Genomic DNA, 25,521 nt, shown 5'->3' on the forward strand with positions numbered 1-25,521 from the left:
GCTATGAACATTTGTGCAAGTCCTGTGTTTCCATTTCTCTTGAGTATATACCTAGGAGTAAAATTTCTGTGTGATATGGTTTTATGTTTAACATTTTGAGAAATTGACAGAACTGTTTTCCAAACTGGTTGCACCATTTTATGTTCCTTCCAACAGATGTATGAGGATGGGAATTTTGATTTTAAAGATCCTGGTTCCTTTTCTTTTTAAAATCAAAATTCCCATCCTCACACACCCGTTGGAAGGAACAGCACTTTGCGAGGTTGAGGTGGGAGAATCACTTGAGCCCAGGAGGCCAGCCTGGGCAACAGAGTGAGACCCCCGTCTCTACAAAAAGTTTATAAAATTAGCAGGTGCACCTGTAATGTTGGTATGCACGTGTAGCTCCAGCTACTTGGTAGGCTGAGGCAGGAGGATCACTTAAGCCCAGGAGTTCAAGGATGCAGTGAACTATGATTGTGCCACTGTGCTTCAGCCTGGGTGACAGAGCAAGACCTTGTCTCAAAAATAAAAAATAAGATAAAGAGAGAAGGTGAGCTCCTTGTTGGTGGCCGGAATGCGAACATGCTGACAAAGCTGGAACGATCTTGAATAGTTGGTGAATGTATGTTGAGACTGGCAGAGCAACAAGCTAAAAGGAGCCTGGACAGCAATGGCCTTGAACTGCCTGCTTCCAAACTTCATTTACCTGTAACTAAAGAAATAAAGCTACAATTATATGGGGCTTTCTCTAACTTAAAGCTGAATCTAATCTTAACTGATACAGGTTGTTGGGGGTAGGGAACACCGCTGGAGAATTAGAGACCATAGGGAAAGGCTCTCAAGAAGGCAGAACCAAGAGGAAGGTGGCTAAAGGAAGAGCCAGACTGACCCACCATTTTATATCTTCCCAAACTGTCTGTCTTGGTGAGGGGGGATGAAGGAGGAGGGACTAGAATAATCAGATTACAACACAGAGCACCTGAGTAAAGTGGGTCATTTTTGAGCCACACCAATGTTCTGAACTCTAGTATCTGAGAAAAGACGTAACAGCAGAGAGCCCAAGAAGCATGGTGAGAGGTGTTTGAGAAAACAACCCTGAACTGGTGTTGGGGATGACTCCTGCTCACATTCCTCACTCCCCTCTACCCTATTTTTCTTTTTTTTTTTTTTTTGAGACAGAGTCTCACTCTGTCACCCAGGCTAGAGTGCAGTGGTGCAATCTCTGCTCACTGCAACCTCTGCCTCCTGGGTTCAAGCAATACTCCTGCCTCAGCCTCCTGAGTAGCTGGGATTACAGGCACACACCATCACGCCCAGCTATTTTTTTTTTTTTTAGTAGAGACGGGGTTTCACCACGTTGACCAGGATGGTCTCAATCTCCTGACCTCGTGATTTGCTCACCTCAGCCTCCCAAAGTGCTGGAATTATGGTGAGAGCCACCACGCCTGGTCTCTACCCTATTTTTCAACACATCATGATCCAGACAGAAACTCCCCCATTCAAAGATGAGGGATAACCAGAAAGGGAGACACGTGGAGATGATTAGGAGAAAAGAAAATACATCACAAGAGAAATTATTCCAGACAACAGAACAAGAGTTCAGATAAAGAATCCTGCTAAGTCCCAAGCCATAGACATTATGATTAACTTGGGGAAACATTTTAAAAGAGGAGTAAGAGATGAGAGAGGAGATGGTGAGACATCAAAAGGAGGCCAGGCTGAGTTGGATGAGCTCAGGAAGAAAAACAAAAGAGGAAAACCAAAATCATGACAAAGAACCCAGCACGGCATACATTGCAGAATGATTAAATCAAACTAATGAACATATCCATCACTTTACTCACTTATCATTTTTGTATGGTGAGGACATTTAAAATAGACTAAGCAATTTTGAAATACACAAATCATTGTTATTGACTATAGTCACCATGCTGTGCAATAGATGGCTAAAATCTATTTCTCGTTTCTAACTGAAACTTTGTGCCCCTTGGCCATCACCCTTTTCCCCTTCCCCCACCCTCAGCCCTGGTAACCACCATTCTATTCTCTATTTCTACGAGTTCAATTTTTTAGGATTTTATATATAAGGGAGATCATGCAGTATTTATCTTTCTGTGCTTGGCTTATTTCACTTAACATCGTGTCCTCCAGGTTCATCCATGTTGTCACAAATGACAGGATTTTCTTCTCTTTTAAGGCTATATAATATTCCTTTGTGTATGTACACTGCATTTTCTTTCTTTTATCTATTGATAGATACTTGGATTGATTCCATATCTTGGCTATTGTGAATAATGCCACAATGAACATGGGAGTACAGATGACTCTTTGAGATACTGATTTCAATGGCTTTTCTCAAGGACCTCAAAGGTTCTGTGAAAACCAATAGGCCTGGCACAGTGGCTCACATTTGTACTCTTAGCACTTTGGGAGGCCAAGGCAGGGGGAATTGCTTGATCCCAGGAGTTTGAGATCAGCCTGGGCAACATAGTGAGACCCTGTCCCTATTTAAAAAAAATAAATAAATAAAAGGCCAGCAGAACATACAGAGACACTGGCAACCTTAATTTTTATGGCAGGCTTGATCGGTGAAAAACTTACTCTGAAGGCCAGACAAATACAAAGTTCTCATAAAATGAGGATTTTTTCTTATTTGAATTATATTCTATGGAGCTCTTTTTCCTTCTCTACAGATTTTCTGTTTCGTATTTAATGATGGGAAACAATAAAATTAGCTTCTCTGAAAGAAAACACAGAAGGGAAGGAAGAAAGGAAGGAATAAAAGAAGAAAAAAAAAAAAGCCCAGTTTAAAAAAAAGATGATAATCTGTCACTTCAAAAAATAAAAGCTAAACAACAGTGAGATTTATGGACACAGAAATGTTATAATACTGGAAATGTACAGATGATGTGACTAACGTAAATCTGGAGACATTAGATTGCAAAGGAGGTTTTAGGAGACGAGAGAGCCTGTTTCATGCCATTCCCCCATTTAAAGCCCTCCAATGGCTTCCCATTACTCTTGGGTTAAAATCTGAACTCCTTGTCAAGAGAATGAGTTATGCACTCACCTCTTCCTGTTCCTCTCACACATGGCCTCCCTGGTCTCTGAGCTTCCACGCTGGCCAGCCCTCTAGTCCTGAGCCAGGCCTGCTCTGCTATCTCTTCCTTCTGCATGGACGGCTCTGTCCCCAGAGATCCACCTGACTGAATGCTTTGATCATTCAGGTCTCAAATCAAATATCACTTGCTCAGACAGGCCCTCTCTGACCTGTAACCTGAACTAGCCACCCAACCCTCCCTAGTCACATACTGTTTTATTTTCTTCATAAATATAATATGAAAAGATCTTATTCATTATGTATTTACTGGATTGTATGTGTTTGTGTGTTTATTGGTTTCTTCCTGCCCCTGTCACACACATACACCCCCTATGAGAGCAGGGATCTTGCCTGTTTTGTTATCTGGCACATACATCAGAGATTGATGTAAACTCTTCAATATATTTTTGTTTCATGAATGAATGAATGAATGAATGAATGAACAAAAAATCTATTACAGCATGGATTGAATAGACAGCATCTAAAGGTGAAATGTCTGCTTGAGAAAACATAAAAGCATGACACCCACCATCCTTTAATGATTTCTATGCTTTTTCTTTTTTTTTTTTTTTTTGAGATAGAGTCTTGCTCTGTCGCCCAGGCTGGAGTGCAGTGGCATGGTCTCGGCTCACTGCAACCTCCGCCTCCCAGATTCAAATGATTCTGCTGCCTCAGCCTCCCAAGTAGCTGGGATTACAGGCACGTACCACCATGCTCAGCTAATTTTTTGTATTTTTAGTAGAGGTGGGGTTTCACCATGATAGCCAAGCTAATTTCGAACTCCTGACCTCAAGTGATCTGCCTGCCTGGGCCTCCCGAAATGCTAGGATTACAGGTGTGAGCCACCATGCCCGGCCACCTTTTTTTCTTTAGAGTCATTAATTGGCAACTATTATTTCACCATGGGAAGACTTTTTTTTTTCTTTTTCTTGTTTTTGTAAATCTTTTTTTAGAGATAGGGTCTTATTTTGTTGCCCAGTCTGGTCTCAAACTCTTGGCCTCAAGTAATCCTGCTACCTCAGCCTCCCAACGTCTTAGGGATTAAAGGTGTGAACCACTGCACCTGGACCCAGTACGAAGACATTTTTCTAAAGATAAGCAACTCTTACAGCTTTGTTTCAACTTCTTTTTAAATATTCAATATAATATTTATTTTTAAAGGCATACACACTATGATCTCATTTTTGTAAAAAGTATTTCTCTACCCTTCTATCTGCAAATTTATTTATTTATTTATTTTTGAGACAGAGTCTTGCTCTGTCGCCCAGGCTGGAGTGCAGTGGCGTGATCTTGGCTCACTCCTAGCTCCATCTCCCAGGTTGATGCCATTCTCCTGCCTCAGCCTCCCAAGTAGCTGGGACTACAGGCACCCACCACCACGCCTGGCTAAGTTTTTGTATTTTTAGTACAGATGAGGTTTCACCATAGCCAGGATGGTCTCGATCTCCTGACCTCGTGATCTGCCTGCCTCAGCCTCCCAAAGTGCTGGGATTACAGGCATGAGCCACCATGCCCGGCCTCTGCAAATTTATTTATTCAGCAGATGTTTATTGAGCATCTACTATGGGCCAGGCATTGTTCTAACCATTGGGGCAGAGCAGTGGGAAAAACAGACAGTAGTCCTTGCCTTCATGCAACTTACATTTTAGTGGGGGATACAGACAAAATATTAAAAAGAAATGAGTAATTACAGAGAATGCTTTCAGGTAATGGTAAGTATTATGAAGAAGAATTGAGTCAAGGGGTAGAGAATGATAAGGGGTAGCAGCTGGGACCGAGTTTAGGTGGAGGGGTCAGAGCCAGCCACTGCAAGGTGTATTTGAGCATGGACTTAAAGGGTGGGAAGAGGAAAGCCGTGAAAAAATTTAGAAGAGCATTCCTGGCAGGGAAAGGAGAAAACGTAAAAGCCTTGGGCAGAAATAAGCTTGATGTGTTCAAGGAGTAGAAAGAAGGACATTGTGTGGCCGGGCGCGGTGGCTCAAGCCTGTAATCCCAGCACTTTGGGAGGCCGAGACGGGCGGATCACAAGGTCAAGAGATCGAGACCATCCTGGCTAACACGGTGAAACCCCGTCTCTACTAAAAATACAAAAAATTAGCCGGGCGAGGTGGCGGGCGCCTGTAGTCCCAGCTACTTGGGAGGCTGAGGCAGGAGAATGGCCTAAACCCGGGAGGCGGAGCTTGCAGTGAGCTGAGATCCGGCCACAGCACTCCGGCCTGGGCGACAGAGCGAGACTCTGTCTCAAAAAAAAAAAAAAAAAAAAAGAAAGAAAGAAGGACATTGTGATTGTTGTTTACTGGGCCTTTATGTCACTGTAAGAATTTTTTATTCTATTTTATTTTTTGAGACAGGGTCTCATTTTATCACCCATGCTGGAATACAGTGGCATGGTGCTAAGACCAGAAGTATGAGATAGATGGGAAAGAGAATTGGAAAGGGCTTGGTCTGTCTTGAGGACTGACTTTCCTGGCCCTCCAGACTTGACCGGGTTCCTTTTGCTCTACCCCCTCTCATAACAGTTAAAATCCAAATATCTCTCAAAGAGTGATTGGTGATTTGAACTAAGCTGAACTTCCACCATGCTCAGCTAGTTTTTGTATTTTTAGTAGAGACAGGGTCTCACCATATTGGCCAGGCTGGTCTTGAACTCGTGACCTCAGATGATCTGCCTGTGTTGACCTCCCGAAGTGCTGGGATTACAGGTGTAAGGCACTGTGCCCAGCCTGAACTTTTGATTCATTTATAGGTGCAGTCAACTAACATTTATTGAGCAGGGTTAAATTATATCAAGATTTCTCTGCAGAGTTACTGCTGGGGATATAAAGAAAGAAATCTTAAAACTACAATAACTAGAGGTCTGGGTTGGGAAGGTTGGTTCACAGGGCTGGCATTCTCTCTCTCTCTCTCTCTATCTCTCTCTCGTTCTTTTGCTCTTGCTCTCACCCTCTCCCTTCCCCTTTCTCCTCTCTCCTTTGTCTAGAGTCTAGGGAAGGATGACAAATGAAAGAGAACAATTGCCCTCATGTCCCTACTTGAGGGTAAGTATCCTTCTGCCTCCTTCCAACCCTTTCTAGATTTGAACGTACTCTCTTTGCTCACATGTCTTTGGTGGCTTCCTACCCTTGTTCCATATTTGAATTCACTGAAATGCATTGAGCAGGACATTAGGCTAACTGTGCCAGAGTCCAGGCCCTCCTCCACCACTTACTAGTTTTGTGACTCTGGGAAAATTTCTCCTCTAAAATGGAATTACATTACTCTCTTCCTTGGGAGGAATAAATAAAGAAGTAGTTGGTACTCTGTAAGGCAATGTAGAATTGTAAAGTGTTATTAATATTTGCCTAAGGCAGAATGGAGATGCATCTGTCCATGTGGGGATGGCATTGAGAACACTGAGAACCCAGAAAGAAGGAAATGCCTAAAATTAGGGTGAGGAGGAGAAGAAACAGAAAGAACTCTGAAGATACCATTTGGTCCGGACCTATGCAGCCATTCGCAGGGCTAGCTGCCCACGATTTGAATCAAGACCCTGGGAGGATGTCAGACAATGAAGCTTTCTGCTCCAGCCTCTCCCCAAGAGCCCCAGTTCTGTGGGTATTTGGGGGTGTGTTTGTTTCCTGTTGCTATGGTTAAAAAAATGAGCACAAATTTTAAAACAACACAAATGTATTATCTTACAGATCTAGAGATCAGAAGTCTGCAGTGGGTCTCATCGTACTAATATCAGGGTGCTGGCAGAGCTGTGTTCCTTTCTGGAGGTTCCAGGGAGCATATGTTTCCTTGCCTTTTGCAATTTTTAGAGGGTGTTGATGTTCTGTAGCTCATGGCACTCTTCCACCATCCTGGGGGCCAGTGATGGCTGCTCAAGTCTCTCTCATATCTCATCCCTCTGACTCTGACCCTCCTGCCCCCTCCTTCCACTTGGAAGCACAATTGTGATTGCATGGGCACACCTGGATAATCCAGATAATAGCTTCCTGTCAAGATCAGCTGATTAGCAACCTTAATTTTTTTTTGAGACAGGTCTCACTCTGTCACCTAGGCTGGAGTGCAGTGGCATGACTGGCTCACTGCAGCCTTGACCTCCTGGGCTCAAGCAATCCTCCCACTTCAGCCTCCTGAGTAGCTGAGACCACAGGCATGCACCACCATGCCTGGCTAACTTTTGATTTTTTGTAGAGATGGGGTCTTGCCATGTTGCCCATGCTGGTCTCAAACTCCTGGGCTCAAACAATCCTCATGCCTTGGCCTCCCAAAGTGCTTGGATTACAGGTGTGAGCCACCATGTTGGGCTGCAACCTTCATTTTTTCTGCAAACTTCATTCCCCTTTGCCATGTAGCATAACATTTCACAGTTTCCAAGTGGGAGACAGGACTCTCAAAATAATCTAGTTAGTTCCACTCCCGCAGATCCTCCAGCCAGCCCTCCCTGACCTCCCAAAACTAGGCGAGTTGAACCTGCTTGGTGCTCCTAAGTGATAAGAATTGGAGATACAAAGACTGATTGTAGTAGCAACTACAAGGGGAGGTATGGAAGACCCAGAATTTGAGCTGGATTGAGCTACCTAGGGAAATAGCATGAGTGAAAGCAGGAAGGCAGGGGCATGCTCCAAAGATAGTAGGTTGAGCAACAGTGCTGCACTAGAGTGAGGGACAGGATGACAAGTTCCAACTGAACTTGGTAGCAAGGACAAAAAGGCTATCTGAGGCATTTGAATTTTACATGACAGTGCATGATGGTTCATTGAAACTTTGCTTTTTAAAAACAACAATTTTAGGCCGGGCGTGGTGGCTCATGCCTCTAATCCCAGCACTTTGGGAGACCGAGGTGGGCGGATGATCTGAGGTCAGTAGTTCAAGACCAGCCTGGCCAACATGGTGAAACCCCGTCTCTACTAAAAATACAAAAATTAGCCAGGCATGGTGGCGGGTGCCTGTAATCCCAGCTACTCTGGAGGCTAAGGCAGGAGAGTCCTTTGAACCCAGGAGGTGGAGGTTGCAGTGGGTGGAGATTGCACCACTGTACTCCAGCCTAGGTGAAAAGAGTGAGACTCTGTCTCAAAAAATAAATAAATAATAAAAAATGACAATTTTATTAAGGTCTAATTTACATACCACAACATTCACCCTTTTTAAGTTTACAATTAAATGATTTTTTTTTTTTTTTTTTTTTTTTGAGACGAAGTCTCTGTCACCCAGGCTGGAGTGCAATGGCATGATCTCAGCTCACTGCAATCTCTGCCTCCCGGGTTCAAACAATTCTTCTGCCTCAGCCTCCTGAGTACCTGGGATTATAGACGTGTGCCACCACGCCTGGCTAACTTTTATATTTTTAGTAGAGATGGAGTTTCAGCATGTTGGCTAGGCTGGTCTCGAACTCCTGACCTCAAGTGAGTCACCTGCCTCAGCCTCCCAAAGTGCTGGGATCACAGGTGTGAGCAACTGCGCCTGGTAAGTTTACAATTAAGTGATGTTTAGTAAAGTTATCAAGCTGACCAACTATTACCATCCCCAGTTTTAGAACATCTCCATCACTCCAATAAGCTCTTCCTTGGATCCAGTTTGAGTGCTGATTCATCCGTTAGAAAGTAAATCCCTCATGCCCATTTACACTTAATTTCCATTCCCATCCCCAACATCAGGCAAACATTATTTTACTTTCTGTCTCTATAGGTTTACCCTTGCAGGACATTTCATATAAATGGAATTGTACAATATGTGTTTTTTTCATGTCTGGCTTCTTTCACTTAGCATAGTGTTTTTGAAGTTCATCCACATTGTAGCATGTAGTCGTATTTTATTCTTTTTATTGCTGAATAGTGTTCCATTGTATGGTTATATCACATTTTATTTATCTGTTCACCAATTGATAGACATTTAGGTGGTTTCTACTTTTTGCCTATTATGAATAATGCTGCTATGAACATTCTGTGGGCAAGTTTATTCTATTGGGTAGGTACCCAGGAATGGAATTGTTGAGTTGTATGGTAAATTTATATTTAATTCTTTTGGAGGGCTGTACTTATTTTTTATTCCCTTTTTAAAAATAGCTTTATTGAGATACAATTTGCATACCATAGAATTAATGTTTTAAGTATGCAACTCAATGAATTTTAGTATATTTATAGAGTTGTATAGCCATCACCATCACCACAATCGAATTTTAGAACATTTCTATCACTATAAAAAGAAATTTCATGTTCACATATCTAATCCCAGCCCCTGGCAACCTCTAATCTTCTTTCTGTCTTTATATATTTGCCTTTTCCAAACATTCATATGAACTTAATCATACAATATGTGGTGTTTGGGGTTTGGCTTCTTTCACCAGGCATGTGTAAGATTCATTCACATCGCACAATGTATTAGCACTCCATTCCTTTTTATTGTCAAATACTATTTCATTGTATGGATATGCCATATTTTGTTTATCTGCTCAGTGTTTAATGGACATTTGGGTTGTTTCCACTTTTTGTCTCTTATGAACAATACTGCTATGGACGTTTATGTACAAGTTTTTGTGTGGATGCGTGTTTTCATTTCTCTTGCATAGATACCTAGGAGTGAAACTGCTGTATTATATAGTAAGTATATATTTAACCTTGTAAGAAACTACTAAAGTGTTTTCCAAACTGGCTGCACTATTTACTTATTTATTTATCTTTATTTTTTATTTTTTTTGAGACGGAGTCTCACTCTATCACCAGACTGGAGTGCAGTGGTATGATCTCAGCTCACTGCAACCTCCGCCTCCTGGGTTCAAGCAATTCTCCTGCCTCAGCCTCCTGAGTAGCTGGGATTACAGGTGTGTGCCACCACGCCCAGCTAATTTTTGTATTTTTAGTAGAGAGCAGATTTTACCATGTTTGCCAGGATGGTCTCGACCTCTTGACCTCGTGATCCACCTGCCTCAGCCTCTCAAAGTGTTGGGATTACATGCGTGAGCCACTGTACTTGGCCTGACTGCACTGCTTATGAGGGTTCCAGTTTCTCCTAGTCTCACCAACACTTGTTATTATCTATCTTTTTTATTTTAGCCATTCTAGCAGAGGTAAAGTAATATCTCATGTGTGGTTTTCGTTTGGTTTTTGAGATGAGGTCTCACTCTGTTGCCCAGGCTGGAGTGTAGTGGCATGATCATGGCTCACTTCAGGCCCTGCCACCCAGGTTCAAGTGGTTCTCTGCCTCAGCCCCCCAAGTAGCTGGAACTACAGATATGCCATCACACCCAGCTAATTTTAAAATTATTTGTAGAGATAGAGTCTTGCTGTGTGGCCCGGGCTGATCTCAACCTCCTGGGCTCAAGTGATCCTCCCAGTTTGGCCTCCCAAAGTGCTGAGATTACAGGCATGAGCCACCATGCCTGGGATCTCACGTGGTTTTAATTTGCATTTCCTTAATGACTAATGACACTGAACATCTTTAAATGTGCTTATTAGCCATTTGTATATCTATTCTGGTCAAATGTTTTGCCCATGTTTTAATTGGGTTGTTTGTCTTGTTGTATTGTAAGGATTCTTTACGTATTATGGGGGTATTATCAGATACATGATTTACAATTGTTTTCTCCCAGTCCAAGGCTAATCTTTTCCTTTTCTTAATGGTATCTGTTGAAAGACTTTTGAGGAAAAAAAGGACAAAATACAGCCATGCTTCAGAAAAGTAGGCAGGCAGCAGTACATGGGATAAATCAAAAGGGACAGAGAACTCTTTTTGAAAGTTGTAATAAAGGGAACAGGCACAAGCCAAGTTTTAAAAAATTCTCCGGGAATCAAAGGGTTATAAGCAGCTATTTATTGAAGCCTGTTTACAGTCCAGTTAACCAGTAAACCAGAATCAGTGAAACTACCCATCTAGGGAAGTGCAAAAAATCTTTCAAAAGGCTTTCCCGGATTAGAGAAGGAAAGGGAGAGAGGGAGGAGAGATGAGTGGCTATTCTAGAGCGACATAAAGAATTTCCAGCCTTGGACGGACAGTTCGGAACGTCTTCCAAGTTGGACTGGTGTTTACAAGCGAGAAGCTAGGCGGACCTTGGATTTCGGCGGGTGAAGAGGCTAGGTTGTTTAAGGAGGTGGGGCGCATTTCAGTGGCTCTCTTTGAAAAAGCCCAGCAAGATGTCAGACCTCCTCTCAGTCTTTCTCCACCTCCTCCTTCTCTTCAAGTTGGTTGCCCCGGTGACCTTCCGCCACCACCGCTATGATGATCTTGTGCGGACACTGTACAAGGTGCAAAACGAATGCCCCAGCATCACGCGGGTCTACAGCATTGGGCGCAGCGTGGAGGGGAGACACCTCTACGTGCTGGAGTTCAGCGACCACCCTGGAATCCACGAGCTCTGTAAGTCCTGAACAGCTCTTGAGGGTGTGTGGGGCAGAGCCCTTCCCTTGCAAATCCCGTAATTGGGGTGGTTTCTGGGGTGGTCCGTGGACGCCTCCACCTACAAGGTACTATCTTTCTCAGCCTGTGCTATTTCCCTCTTAGCCCTCAAACTGCCACTGCCTCTGGGGAGCTACAGCCCTCCTTCAGGCTTCAGCCTTTTCCTCCTTTTTGGGTTCTGTTTGCTCAAAACCTTAATGGTAAAAGATGAGTCTTCTTCCCTGCTCATGTCCCACCTCCCTTCCTTTCCCCTATTTCCTTTCTTTTCCCCTTGCTATTGTTCTGTCTTTCCCGATCCAGTGGCTCAGGAGACACAGGCAGAAACAAAGAGCCCTTCCAGTTCTGCCAGGAAGCTTAGAAGGGTATAGGGAAATCTCTTCAGGGAGTGACAGTGTGGTATTCAAGACAGAGTTTGGGGACTGGGGTGTTAGTTTTATTTACTGGATTTTTTTTTTTTTTTTTTGAGACACAAGATCTGGCTCTGTTGCCCAGGCTGGAATTCAGTGGCATGATATCAGCTCACTGCAGCCTCGACCTCCTGGGCTCAGGTGATCTTTTTCCCTCAGCCTCCTAGGTAGCTGGGACCACAGGCATGCACCACCATGCCCGGCTAATTTTTGTATTTTTAGTAGAGACAGGGTTTCATCATGTTATCCAGCCTAATCTTAAACTCCCGGGCTCAGGCGATCCACCCACCTGGGCCTCCCAGTATTGGGATTACAAGCGTAAGCCACCACACTTAGCCTGGATTCCTTTTTTTAGTTTGTTTCTACTACAAAAGCAATTCATGTTTGGATTAAAATTTAGAAATTAGATAAGGAAAAAAATAATAAAACTCACCCCAAATCCCACCACCATTAATGTACTGATGTATATCCTTCCAGACTTTTTTCTATGCATATTTAAACCCCCTGACACAAATACATGTAATCATTTCTATAAAAATGAAATTGCATTGTAACTGCCCTTCTCATTTCACAATCTGTTATGGATAGCATCCATGTCTATAAGTGCAGATCTACACCATTGTGGGTTTGACTGTGTAATAGCTCATTGCATGACTGTATTTAACTGTCCGTATATTGATGGACATTTGTTTCTAATTTCTCACTTCTTTCCTTACCAATTCCTCCTTCAAACTGTCAACTTCAAATCTCCCTTTATCTCTCCACTTCCACATCCCGTCTGAGACCAGACTCCATCACAAGCTGCCTACATGATTGCGCTGAACCCCTAACTGGTCTCTAACTTCTTTTTTTTTTTTTTTTTTTTGAGACAGAGTCTTGCTGTGTTGCCCAGGCTGGAATGCAGTGGCACGATCTCAGCTCACTGAAACCTCCGCCTCCCGGGTTCAAGCGATTCTCCTGCCTCAGCCTCCCAAGTAGCTGGGATTACAGACATGTGCCACCACACCTGGCTAATTTTTTAAATTTTTAGTAGAGACAGAGTTTCACCATGTTGGCCAGGCTGGTGTCGAACTCCTGACCTCAAGTGATCCGCCTGCCTTGGCCTCTGAAAGTATTGAGATGACAGGCATGAGCCACCGCACCTGACCAGGTCTCTAACTTCTAACTGCTGTACTCTGAATCTTCCATTTGGTACACAGATGCCAGAAAAATTTTCCTAAATCCTGACATGATCCCACTTTCCTACTTTAAAAGCCTCACACCCCATGGACTGGCCATGGGATTCAGAATATTGCATGGAGGAGGCTCAAAGAAGGCCATGGGGTTACCTGGGATAATTGCCTCGCTTTGAAATTGCACTTCCATAGCAAGCATCCTGCTGTCAATCAGATCATATGTTCACTGTGGAAGCTTGTGAGTGTTCATGGACATCATGGGGTTAGCCCCCAACACTCCAAGCTCCCTTCTTGGTGCTTCTGTACTTTCTAGCTTTCAAGACGTTCCTTGAAGTTTTTTCACAGGACTCTAGCCCTCACTGTTCCCTCTTTTCTCTGAAGCACTTTAATTGCTATTCACCCATTCATTCCTTTCATTCATTCATTCCACAAATATTTACCAATCACCTACAATATGCAGTCACTTTTGTAGACTCTGGAAGTAAAACAGAGAATAAAATAAAGAACCTGCCCTCATGGACCCAAATTCTAGTGGGGTAAGACTGGCAATAAATGGGTAAAAGAGTAAATATGTATTACATCAGATGGAAATAAGTGCTGTAGAGAAAACTAAATCAGGAAAAAGAGATAAGGATAGCATGGAGGAAGACAAGGGGCGGGAGAGGCACTCAGGAGAGGCGTCTCCACTGAGGTGGCTTTGAGCAGAGAGCTGAAGGATGGGTGTGATGGCACATGCCGTGATGATATCGGGGAGGAAAAGATGACGGGCAGAGGGAAGAGCAAAGGCAATGCTCTGGAGCATGCTTGGCACATGTGAGGAACAGTAAGGGGGCCAGTGGGGCTCCAGCCAAGTGAACCAAGGGGAGAGCAAGAGAGGAGGTCACAGCCATGTGATGGGGACACCAGGCAATAGGAGATCATGCAGGGCATTGTAAGCCCTGGTAAAGATCTGGGCTTTTACTTTGAGTCAAGTGAGAAGCCACTGGAGGGTTTTTTTAGGCAGAAGAGGGAGACGATCTGACTTCAATTTTGTAAAGATCACTCAGAACAGGGGTCAGCAAACTACAGCCCAAGGGCCAGCCACCTGTTTTGGTAAGTGAAGTTTTATGGGAACACAGTCACGTCCATTCACTTTTATCTTGTCCGTGGCTGCTTTTGCTGGAAGAGTTGAGTAGCTGTGACAGAGACAACACAGCCCACAAAGCCTAAAGGATTTACTCTCTAGTCCTTTATAAAAAAGTTTTGCCAACCCCTGACTCTGGAGAATAGACTTTAAAGGGGCTAGGCAGCTGCAGGGAGAGCAAGTGGGAGATTTATTGCAATGACCTAATATGGCCAATAGTACCAAGCTTGAAGGTGCAGGGGCTTGAACCAAAATGGTAGCAGTAATTGTTATGAGAAGTGGTTGTATTCTAGATATATTGAAAGTAGAGGCCAGCTGTGGTGGCTTATGCCTGTAATCCCAGTACTTTGCGAGGATTGCCTGAGGCCAAAAGTTTCAGACCAGTCTGGGCAACATAGTGAGACCTTGTCTCTATAACAAATTTTTTTAGAAAATTAGCCTGGTGTGGTGGTGTGCACTTGGGGTCCCAGCTACTCAGGAGGCTGAGGCGGGAGGATGGCTTGAACCGAGGAATTCGAGAGGCTGTCCTGAGCTATGATTGTGCCACTGCACTCCAGCATGAATGACTGAGCAAGACCCTGTCTCTAAATTAAAAAAAAGAAAGAAAGAAAGAAAGAAAAAGAAAAAAGAAAATAAAAGAAAAAGGAGAGCCAAAAGAATCTGATATTAAGTATCTACTAAGTACAGGGCACTGTCCAAAGTTCTATAGGGCAGTGGTTCCCTATAGATTTCATAAAGAAGTTTAAAAAAGATGTTTTTTCTTTTTTAAATAAATAAGAGACTGGGGGGAACTAAAACATATCTTCCAAATTTTATTTTACTGAATAAGGATATGAAGAAAACTACCTGTCATCTTCTATATCCATCCTTTTGTAACAGAAAAGACATTTTAACACCAAGAAAAGTAAGAAAGACATAATCTACGATTAAAAAAAAAAATACACTAAGATTAAAGAATACCCACTATGGAAAATCCACCACATGATCCTTATGGATTATAAGCATTCCTTTGAGAAAAACTGCTGTAGGTATACTAAGATAAATAATAATGAATGGTGTCACAAGTTAAAAATTATGTACTCTGCTAAGGCCAGGTCCAGTCAAGGAAATAGAACATGTACAAAAACAGGTAAAACCTGCTGGGTGCAATAACTCACACCTGTAATCCCAGCACTTTGGGAGGCCAAGGTGGGTAGATCACCTGAGGTCAGGAGTTTGAGACTAGCCTGGCCAACACGGTGAAACCCCGTCTCTACTAAAAATATAAAAATTAGCCATGTGTGGTGGCAGGCACCTGTAGACCCAGCTAATTGGGAGGCTGAGGCAGGAGAATTGCTTGAGCCCAGGAGGTAGAGGTTGCAGTGAGCTGGGATTGTGCACTTCAGACTGGGTGACAGAGACAGACTCCGTCTCAAAAAAAAAAAAAGAAAAGAAAAAAGAAAAGACAAGAAAAGAAAAAAAGAAAAAGGTAAAACCGGGGAAGCCAACAGAGAGCTCTCTCTCATCAAGGAGAACCCAAGATGACTTCACAGAATATCATGTGAACTGGGCCTAGAAGGGTCATGAGAAGGATTTGGAAATGAGAAGATGAAGAGGTACAGAACCAGAAAAGTCATAGAGGCAGGAAAGTGTTGAGTGGAAGAGAAATCATTTGGCAAGAACTTTTCTCCTACCTCTTGAAAGAGGGCAAGAATGATTTTCTTTAGGTGATGCCAGAAACTTTCAGATCCTCAATTCTTACCTCAAGTTGAACAGTTAACATGGCCCAAGAGAAGACTAAGGCATGAGACATAGCAGGTGCCTTCCTATTCTGTGCCTCCAGCCTTGGCCTGCTTGGATTTGAAGGAGTGATTTTAGCTTTCCCATATTGCAGTGGGGAGAATGGAGAAAAAGCTCAGTCCTGCCCACAGTCCTATTCTTTGTGGTAGGTGGGGTGGGAGGGAGTGGGGAAAACCCCTGCCAGCCCACTGAATCTTAGAGCCATCTCTGCGAAGCTGGTCACCTCTGCTCACCTGCTGTGTTCTTGTTCAGATGGAGTAAGAAACTTTTCAAGTGCCAAGAAAATTAAGTTTTCAACTGGGATCATTAGCAGCTGTTATGCTAAAACCTAGAGTACTTCATGAGAGCAGGTTCTGGGGAAACATCCTTATCCTGAAAGGTTTGTCTCTAAGAAGCAGCATGCTACTGTAAATGGCACTGTAAGTGCCACGTGGGCTTGGGCCTCCATAGAGCTATTAGCTAGACAACTTCAGACAAGTTACTTAATCTCTCCCATCCTTATTACCCTCACCCTGAGGCTATTAATGCCCACTTTACAGGTTTTCTGTGAATTTTAGCAGTATCGAACATAACTGTCTAGAACACTATGGGGGTTCAATAAATGGCACTCATTATCCCTGGCATGAATTTTTGTAGTTTTCATAACTAATTGGTTAGGAAGGGGCTCAGGGATTATTGTAAAAGACCCAATGAAAGCATGAGATTTTCTTTCATTCATTACTGAAAAAGAGAAAAACGGTCTTCGTGCAAGGTTAGGCGTCAATGGCACTTCCAAGCTTCCCCCATCTTTTCTCTTCCTTGCATTTCCTCCTTGCAGTGGAACCGGAGGTCAAGTACGTGGGGAACATGCATGGCAACGAAGCGCTGGGCCGTGAGCTGATGCTGCAGCTGTCAGAGTTTCTGTGCGAGGAGTTCCGGAACAGGAACCAGCGCATTGTCCGGCTCATCCAGGACACGCGCATTCACATCCTGCCATCCATGAACCCCGACGGCTACGAGGTGGCTGCTGCTCAGGTACGAGGTCCAAGGGAGATGCCGGGAAGAGATTAAGGCCTTCTTAGGAAATAAAGGCCAGTGGACAAGATTCCCTCTCTGTCCCACTGTCAATGTCATAAATGTTAAAAGTAAAAGATTAAATAGTCAAGAGAAAAAATCCATCAGAAATATAAGAAAGGATGAAGAGGTGGGTTCAGTCCTACAGCACCGCAGGCAATAAACGTGGGCTCTGTCTGAGCCTGCATTCCCTCAACACCTTTCCAGATGACCTCAGGGTTTTATTGTGAGGATTAATGTGGCAATATCTGTGACAACACTTTGTAACCTGGAAAATACTCAACAGATGTGGAGGGATATTGCAAAACAAAGCTCCTTTCCTGAACTTTTAGCTTCAAACCCTAAATACCTTTCTTCCTTCCACACTACATTTCCATTTGCATTTGTGGAGAAAATATCAAGGACAACAGGCTTTCCACAGAATTGGGGGGTAGGGGGCTAATTCTAGATTCTTCATACTGTATTATATTTCCATAGAGTTGTTTCCTCTACTAGTATAGTATTTAACCTATTGATTCTATATTTTAGAGTTATTTTTGCAATGGGCCCAATAAGAAAAAATGTCTAAGGACTTTTTTTTTTTTTTTTTGAGATGGAGTCTTGCTTTGTTGCCCAGGCTGGAGTGCAGTGGTGCGATCTCGGCTCACTGCAACTTCTGCCTCCCAGGTTCAAGCAATTCTCCTGCCTCAGTCCTCGAGTAGCTGGGTCTATAGGCATGTGCCACCATGCCCAGCTAATTTTTTGCATTTTTAGTAGAGACGGGATTTCGCCAGGTTGTCAGGCTAGTCTCAAACTCCTGGTCTCAGGTGATCCACCTGCCTCAGCCTCCCAAAGTGCTGGGATTACAGGTATGAGCCACCATGCCTGGCAGGACTTTTTACTTTATTTTCTAACATAAATTCAAAATGTCAGTGTGCCTAACATTTGTCTTATTATTAACATCTTAAGTGTTTCAGACCGATGTGCCTAACTTTAAATCAATGTGCCTGAATCAAGTGTTTCAGACCAATATGCCTAACATTAAATCTTTTGTGGCCGTGCATCAGAATCACAGGTGAAGATTTTGAAATACAGATTCCCAGGTCCCATCCCAGACCTACTGAGTTAGTATTGTCAAGGGTGAGGCCAAGCATCCATCTGCTTTATGCAATGGAGATGTTCCTTTAAAAGCTGTGTTTAAAAGGCAGGGTTTTTGGTCGGGCGCGGTGGTTCACGCCTGTAATCCCAGCAGTTTGGGAGGCCGAGGTGGGCGGATCACCTGAGGTTGGGAGTTCGAGATCAGCCTGACCAACATGGAGAAACCCTGTCTCTACTAAAAATACAAAAAAATTAGCTGGGCATGGTGGCACATGCCTGTAATTCCACCTACTCAGGAGGCTGAGGCAGGAGAATCGCTTGAACCCAGGAGGCAGAGGTTGTGGTGAGCCAAGATTTTGCCATTGCACTCCAGCCTGGGCAACAAGAGCGAATCTCTGTCTCAAAAAATTAAAATTAAAATTAAAATGAAATTAAAAAGGCGGGATTTTCTTGGGGGGAGAGTACGTTAAAGCATATTTTAAACTGACTTGAGGATAGGGCCGGGGGGTAAGTAGAGACAGAGAGAGCGATAGAGCCAGGACGTTGAACCAAACACAAACTTGACTCTTGCAGTCTCACCACTTCCTGTTAAAATTACTCAACAGATGAAGAAAGATAACTTTCTTTCACCACTGGAAATCAGGGTGGTGCCCACTACTCTTCCTCAAGACCTGAGTTCCCAAAGAGCAGGAAAATTGGAAAGAGGTGTGGGAAGGAATTCCAGCCTAGCTGATTTCCTTCTATTAGCCCTTTCCTGTGTTGCAGTGGGGAGAGTGGAGAACCAGCTCAGTCCTGCTCACATCCATTGCAGTAGTTGGGGTGGGAGGGAGTGGGGAAAACCCCTGCCAGTCCACTGAATCTTAGAGCCATTTCTGGGAAGCTGGTTAACTCTGCTCACCTGCTGTGTTCTTGTTCAGAGGGACCAGATCTTGAACCTGAACCCAAGAGGACCCATCAGGTTCTCAGACTCTCAGATATATCTGCCATACCCAGAGGCAAGCTGTCTGCGTGGCTACACAGAGAAGAACTTCCTGGCCACCAGACTTTAAAGCCATGTGTAGGTGGCGAGAGTAATGCCCCCCACCAAAGATGTTCACGTCCTAATCCTCAGAACCTATGAATATGTTATGTTACTGGGCAAGGAGGAATTAAGGTTGCAGATGGAACTAAGGTTGCTAATTAGTTGACCTTAAAATAACCTGGAGTATTGTGGGGGGATGGGGCCCAGTGTAATCAATGACAAGGGTCCTTTAAATGTAGAAGAGGGAGACCAAGGTCACAGTCAGAGAGAGATCTGAAGATGTTATGCAGCTAGCTTTAAAGATGGAAGATCCTTGGCTGGGCGCTGTGGCTCATGCCTGTAATCCCAGCACTTTGGGAGGCTGAGACGGGCAGATCACCTGAGGTTGGGAGTTCAAGACCAGCCTGACCAACATGGAGAAACCCTGTCTCTACTAAAAATACAAAATTAGCCAGGCGTGGTGATGCATGCCTGTAATCCCAGCTACTCGGGAGGCTGAGGCAGGAGAATCACTTGAACCTGGGAGGTGGAGGTTGCGGTGAGCCGAGATCCGAGATCATGCCATTGCACTCCAGCCTGGAAAACAAGAGCAAAACTCCGTCTCAAAATAAATAAATAAATAAATAAATAAATTTAAAAACGTGGAAGACCCAAGGAATGTGAATGGTCTCTAGAAACTAGAGAAGTCAGGGAACAGATTACCCTAGTCCCATGAAGGAACGTAGCCCGCTGACACCTTGCTTTTAGGGCTGTGAGACCTGTTTTAGTCTTCTAACCTCCAAAACTATGAGACAATACACTCGTGCTGTGTTAAACCACTAACTTTGTGGTAGTTTGTTACAGCAGTAATAGAAAACACAACACTAGCCCTGTTTATGAAACCTGTTAGGGGAAGCCCTTTCCTGCCAATCTAACTATTGACCAGTGTGCAGGGAAATCAGTGGATAACGCTCATAGCTGTTTATGCTGACGGTCAAGAGCTGCCTTGATATAAATAAGCAAGCAGTGACAAGCCCCTGGAAGCATAAAGAAAATCATTATGTCACAGAAGTGTACACCAAAATCAAAGATCCAATAAATGTTTTCCACTGGAACAGAACTGATGTAGGAAACTTAAAGGAACTTCAGAACAATTATGTTTTCAATGGGATCTAAGAATGAAATCCAAGCAGGGTGCCATGAGAAGAGGAGAAATCGGAAAATAATACTGAATTCTTAGAAAAAAATGTAATCTGCCGCATTTTATTGCTTAGAAAAGTGAAAATATGAGAGCGGCAGTTCATCTGTGAGATTCTAGCTTCCTGGCATCCATTCATTCACTTCTAGTAACAGCCTACGATTTGGGCTCCACCTTCTCAGTCTACAGGGATCCACTTGGCACTATTTCCCTTCTCCAGTGCCACACAGAACATTAAATGGAATTTCAATTTTGAATGAGCCTTGTAACATATCTCTATTCTATCGCTCTATGTATTTAATTATTTATGTGTATATCCATCTCCCCATGTGTACTATGAATTCCTAGAAGGCTAGACTACAATGTCTCACTTGTCTCTTTCCCCAGTGTCTATCTGAGAGCTCTGGATAGAGAAGGACTTAAGTAAATGTTGGTTGACTAAATAGATGACCTAATGAGTGAGTGAATACATAAGCAAATAAATGATAAAACCTGAAATATGGACAGAGAAATGAAGGGATCCAGAAAGTTGATATAGCTCAGAAGAAAGATAAACAAGGATCCTAAATTTTTTGAAAGGGGGAGGAGTGAGTTTCTCTAGTGTAACCACTTTGAAAAACAGTTGAACAGTTTCTCAAAAAATTAAACATAAGGCCATAGTGGGTCACGTCTGTAATCCCAGCACTTTGGGAGGTAAGTGGATCACTTGAGCCCAGAAGTTCGAGACCAGCCTAGGCAACATGGCAAAACCCCATCTTTACAAATAATTTAAAATTAGCCAGGTGTTGTGGCTCATGCCTGTAAGTACCAGCTACCAGGAGGTTGAGGTGGGAGGATCACCTGAGCCCAGGAGGTTGAGGCTGCGGTGAGCCATAATCATGCCATTACACTCCAGCCTGGGCAACAGAGTGAGACCCTGTCTCAAAAAACAAATAAACAAACAAAAAACAGTTAAACATGGACTTACCTTATGACTCGGCAGTTCTACTTATAGATATCTACCCAGAGGAAATGAAAACATACATCCACACAAAGACGCATGGATATTCAAAGCAGCATTATTAACAATAGCCAAAGGGTGAAAACAACCCAAATATCCACGAATCTCCCCCTACCACCTTTCGCCAAAATTCGCATTCACCTGAAATCTGTGACTCTGACCTTATTTGGCAATACATAGTCATCCTTCAGTATCCGTAGGTGATTGGTTCCAGGGCCCCCCACCAATACCAAAATCCTCAGATGCTCAGGTCCCTTATATAAAATGGCATAGTATTTGCACATAACTTATGCACATCATCCTATATACTTTAAATCATCCCTAGATTACTTATGTTACCCAGTACAATGTAAATGCTATGTAAACAGTTGTTATAATGTACTGTTTAAGGAATAATGACAAGAAAAAAGTATGTACATGTTTGGTACAGATGCAACCATTATAGGCCAACTACATTTTCAATCAGCGGTTGGTTGAGTCCACAGATGTGGAACCCATGGATGTGGAGGGCCTACTGAGGGTCTTTACGGATACAATTAAGTTAAGATGAGGTCACATAAGATCAGGATGGACTCTAAATCCAGCATACCTGGTGTCCTTGTAAGAAGAAAGAAATTTGTGAATAGAGATGTGGACAGACTGGGGAGGAGGCCACGTAAAGATGAAAGCAGAAATTAGAGTGATGAGTCTACGAGCCAAGGAATGCCAAGGACTGCCTCTGGCCACCACAAGCTGAAAGAAGCAAAGAAGGGGACCAGAGAGTGTGCTGCCCCTCCAGTTGACCTGATTACAACTTCTAGCCTCCAGAGAATAAATTGGAGAATAAAGTGCTGTTGTTATAAGCCACTTAGTTTGTGGTGATTGTTATGGCAGCCCTAGGAAACTAAGACAGTTTCCTAATACTAATAGTATTAAACTAATACTCATACTGGTGAATGGATAAACAAAATGTGATAAATCCATGTAATGGAACTACGCAACAATAGAAAGAAATGAAGTACTGATACATGCTACAACACAGATGAACCTCACAAACATTATGTCCAGTGGGGGGGGGGAACCCATAAAAGAACAGATAATGTATGACCCACTTATGTGATCTGTCCAGAAGAGGCAAGTCTAAGGAGACAGAAAGTTATTACCTAGGTCTGGGGTGAAAATGAGAAGTGACTGTAAATGGGAATGAGGTGTCTATTTAGTGTCACAGAAATGTTCTAAAATCAGATTGCAATGATAGTTATACAACTCTGTAAACATACTAAAATTCATTGAATTGTACATTTGAAATGAGTGAATTTTACAGTATATGAATTATATCTCAATAAAACTGTTCATAAAACATTGGGGTTCCCATGATCCTGAAACACCCTACTCTTACTAGAACTTCTCTTGAGATATGTACCTCTTACATGTGATCTACAGGGAACTTGAAGCACACCACTGTGACTTTGGATAAGTTAAAGATGAAAATGATTCATCTTCCTGTGATGGGCACTAAAGGAAAAAAAAATGTTACATCATTTGATGAAGCTAATATCTAAGAACTATACAATGTTCTTCAAATATAGGATTCATGGCTGCATGCGGTAGCTCTAGCCTGTAATCTCAGCACTTTGTTTGGTTTGTTTTTTTTAGACAGAGCCTTGCTCTGTCACCCAGACTCTAGTACAGTGGCGTGTTCTTGGCCCACTGCAACCTCCATTTCCTGGGTTCAAGTAATTCTCCTGCCTCAGCCTCCCAAGTAGCTGGGACTACAGGCACGTGCCACCACACCCAGCTAATTTTTGTATTTTTTAGTAGAGATGGGGTTTCACCATTTGGGCCAGGCTGATCTTGAACTCCTGACCTCAAGTGGTCCACCTGCCTCCGCCTCCCAAAGTGCTGAGATTACAGGCGTGAGCCACTGCACCTGGCCTCTCAGCACTTTGGAAAGGTGAGGTGGGTGGATCACTTGAACCCAGGAGTTTGATACCAGCCTGGGCAACCAGCCTCATCTCTACCAAAAAAAGAAAAGAATAAAGAACTATTAGCAGGTGTGGTGGCATGTGCTTGTAATCCCAGCTACTCAGGAGACTGAGGTGGGAGGATTGTTTGAGCCTAGTAGGTAGAGGTTGCAGTGAGCCAAGATTGTACCACTGCACTCCAGCCTGGGCAACAGAGTGAGAAGCTGTCTCCAAAAAAAAAAAAGTTAAAAATATAGGATTCAATCTGAAACTTTCATTTTTCATCTTTTCATTTTCTCCTTAGGGCCCAAACAAGCCTGGGTATCTAGTTGGCAGGAACAATGCAAATGGCGTGGACCTGAACCGTAACTTCCCTGATCTCAATACCTATATCTACTACAACGAGAAGTATGGAGGCCCCAATCACCACCTGCCCCTTCCAGACAACTGGAAACGTCAGGTAGGAGATGAAATTTGCAGACAAAGCAGCTAAATCAGCATCTGGCACTTCTTGAGAAAGACTGCTAAGCCATCTTTACATCAACTAAACAAGCAAGATTTAAGCATCAACTCAAGTCAGTGTTAACCCATCTAAATCAATAATATCTATTTCTTCTGTGTCTTTGTATTTTTCTCCCTCAGCATAGAGCCCTCCATGGAGCACACACTCACTAAATGATTTTTTTTTCTTTTTGTTTTTTTCAGATGGAGTCTCGCTGTGTCGCCCAAGCTGGAGTGCAATGGTGCGATCTCAGCTCACTGCAACCTCCGCCTCCCGGGTTCAAGTGATTCTCCTGCCTCAGCCTCCTGAGTAGCTGGGATTAAAGGTGCACACCACCACACCTAGCTAATTTTTGTATTTTTAGTAGAGACGGGGTTTCACCATGTTGGCCAGGCTGGTCTTGAACTCCTGACTTCGTGATCTGCCCACCTGGCCTCCCAAAGTGTTGGGATTACAGGCGTGAGCCACGATGCCCGGTTAAATGTTTCACATTAGTGGTGATTGTGGTGAAGGATATGAAAGCAGTATCATTTGGTTGCATGCTTCTTAACAGTTTTCCAAAATTATTCCACAGCCAGTTTCAGCTGATCATGACATCATGTGAAATGCACCAAGCAGTGTTATCCATCTCTGTTTTATAGCTATTACACTTAGAGAGAAAATAATTTACATTCTCACAGGTAATGATTGATGGAATCAGGATGAAGACGCAGGCCTTCTGATTCTTATTCCAACACTCTTTCTACTATGCTAGAATGTGGACAGAATCATTCTATAGAGAAGTCTGCCTTACATGTGATAAGCTGTATGCTTACCAACAATTAGCTATGGAAAGAGGTTCAGGCTGGGTGTGGTGTCTCACGCCTGTAATCCCAGCACTTTGGGAAGCTGAGATGGGAGGACTGCTTGAGGCCAGGAGTTTGAGACCAGCCTGGGCAACATAGTGAGGCCCCATCTCTACAAAAGAAAAATACAAAATTTAGCTGGGTGTAGTGACACATGTCATAGACTTAGCTATTTGGGAGGATCCCTTGAACCCAGGAGTTAAAGAGTTCAAGGTTACAGTGAACTATTGTCCTGCCTGCTCTAGCCCAGGCAACAGAGCAACAGACCCTGTCCGCCAAAAAAAAAAAAAAAAAAAAAAAGTTCAGGGAATCTAACCTTTAGTTTTTTTTTTTCCCTTTTTTTCTTTTTCTTTCTTTCTTTTATTTTTGCGGGGGGTGGGGGGGGAGACAGAGTCTTGCTTTTTTACCCCAGGCTAGAGTGCAGTGGCACAATCTTGGCTAACTACCACCTCCGCCTCCAAGGTTCAAGCGATTCTCCTGCCTCAGCCTCTTGAGTAGCTGGGATTACAGGACATGCCACCATGCCCAGCTAATTTTTGTATCTCTATCCAGCACTTTGGGAGGCCGAGACGGGCGGATCACGAGGTCAGGAGATCAAGACCATCCTGGCTAACACGGTGAAACTCCATCTCTACTAAAAATACAAAAACTAGCCGGGTGAGGTGGCGGGCGCCTGTAGTCCCAGCTACTGGGGAGGCTGAGGCAGGAGAATGGCGTAAACCCGGGAGGCGGAGCTTGCAGTGAGCTGAGATCCGGCCACTGCACTTCAGTCCGGGCGACAGAGCGAGACTCCGCCTCAAAAAAAAAAAAATAGAGACAGGGTTTTACCATGTTGGTCAGGCTGGTCTCGAACTCCTGGCCTTGTGATCCGCCCGCCTCAGCCTCCCAAAGTGCTAGGATTACAGGCATGAGCCACTGCACCTGGCCCCTTTTCCCTTTCTATATGACCCTTGACTACTTT

The 25,521-nt window shown here is 43.5% G+C and overlaps 1 protein-coding gene across 2 annotated transcripts in view; it reads left to right on the forward strand.

The window, feature by feature from the left end:
* The first annotated feature begins 10,920 nt into the window (after positions 1-10,920).
* CPN1 (carboxypeptidase N subunit 1) overlaps positions 10,921-25,521 on the forward strand; it is a 39,811-nt gene continuing 25,210 nt past the window's right edge. For both annotated transcript variants that reach the window (XM_033186046.1, XM_033186055.1), the window contains exons 1-3: positions 10,921-11,419; positions 16,760-16,956; positions 23,518-23,673. In XM_033186046.1, the coding sequence (XP_033041937.1) occupies positions 11,197-11,419; positions 16,760-16,956; positions 23,518-23,673 (576 nt within the window). In that variant the 5' untranslated portion in view covers positions 10,921-11,196. The remainder of the gene's footprint in view (positions 11,420-16,759; positions 16,957-23,517; positions 23,674-25,521) is intronic.

Source organism: Trachypithecus francoisi, unplaced genomic scaffold (assembly GCF_009764315.1).
Source record: "Trachypithecus francoisi isolate TF-2019V2 unplaced genomic scaffold, Tfra_2.0 Contig01579, whole genome shotgun sequence".
Taxonomy (NCBI): Eukaryota; Metazoa; Chordata; class Mammalia; order Primates; family Cercopithecidae; genus Trachypithecus; species Trachypithecus francoisi.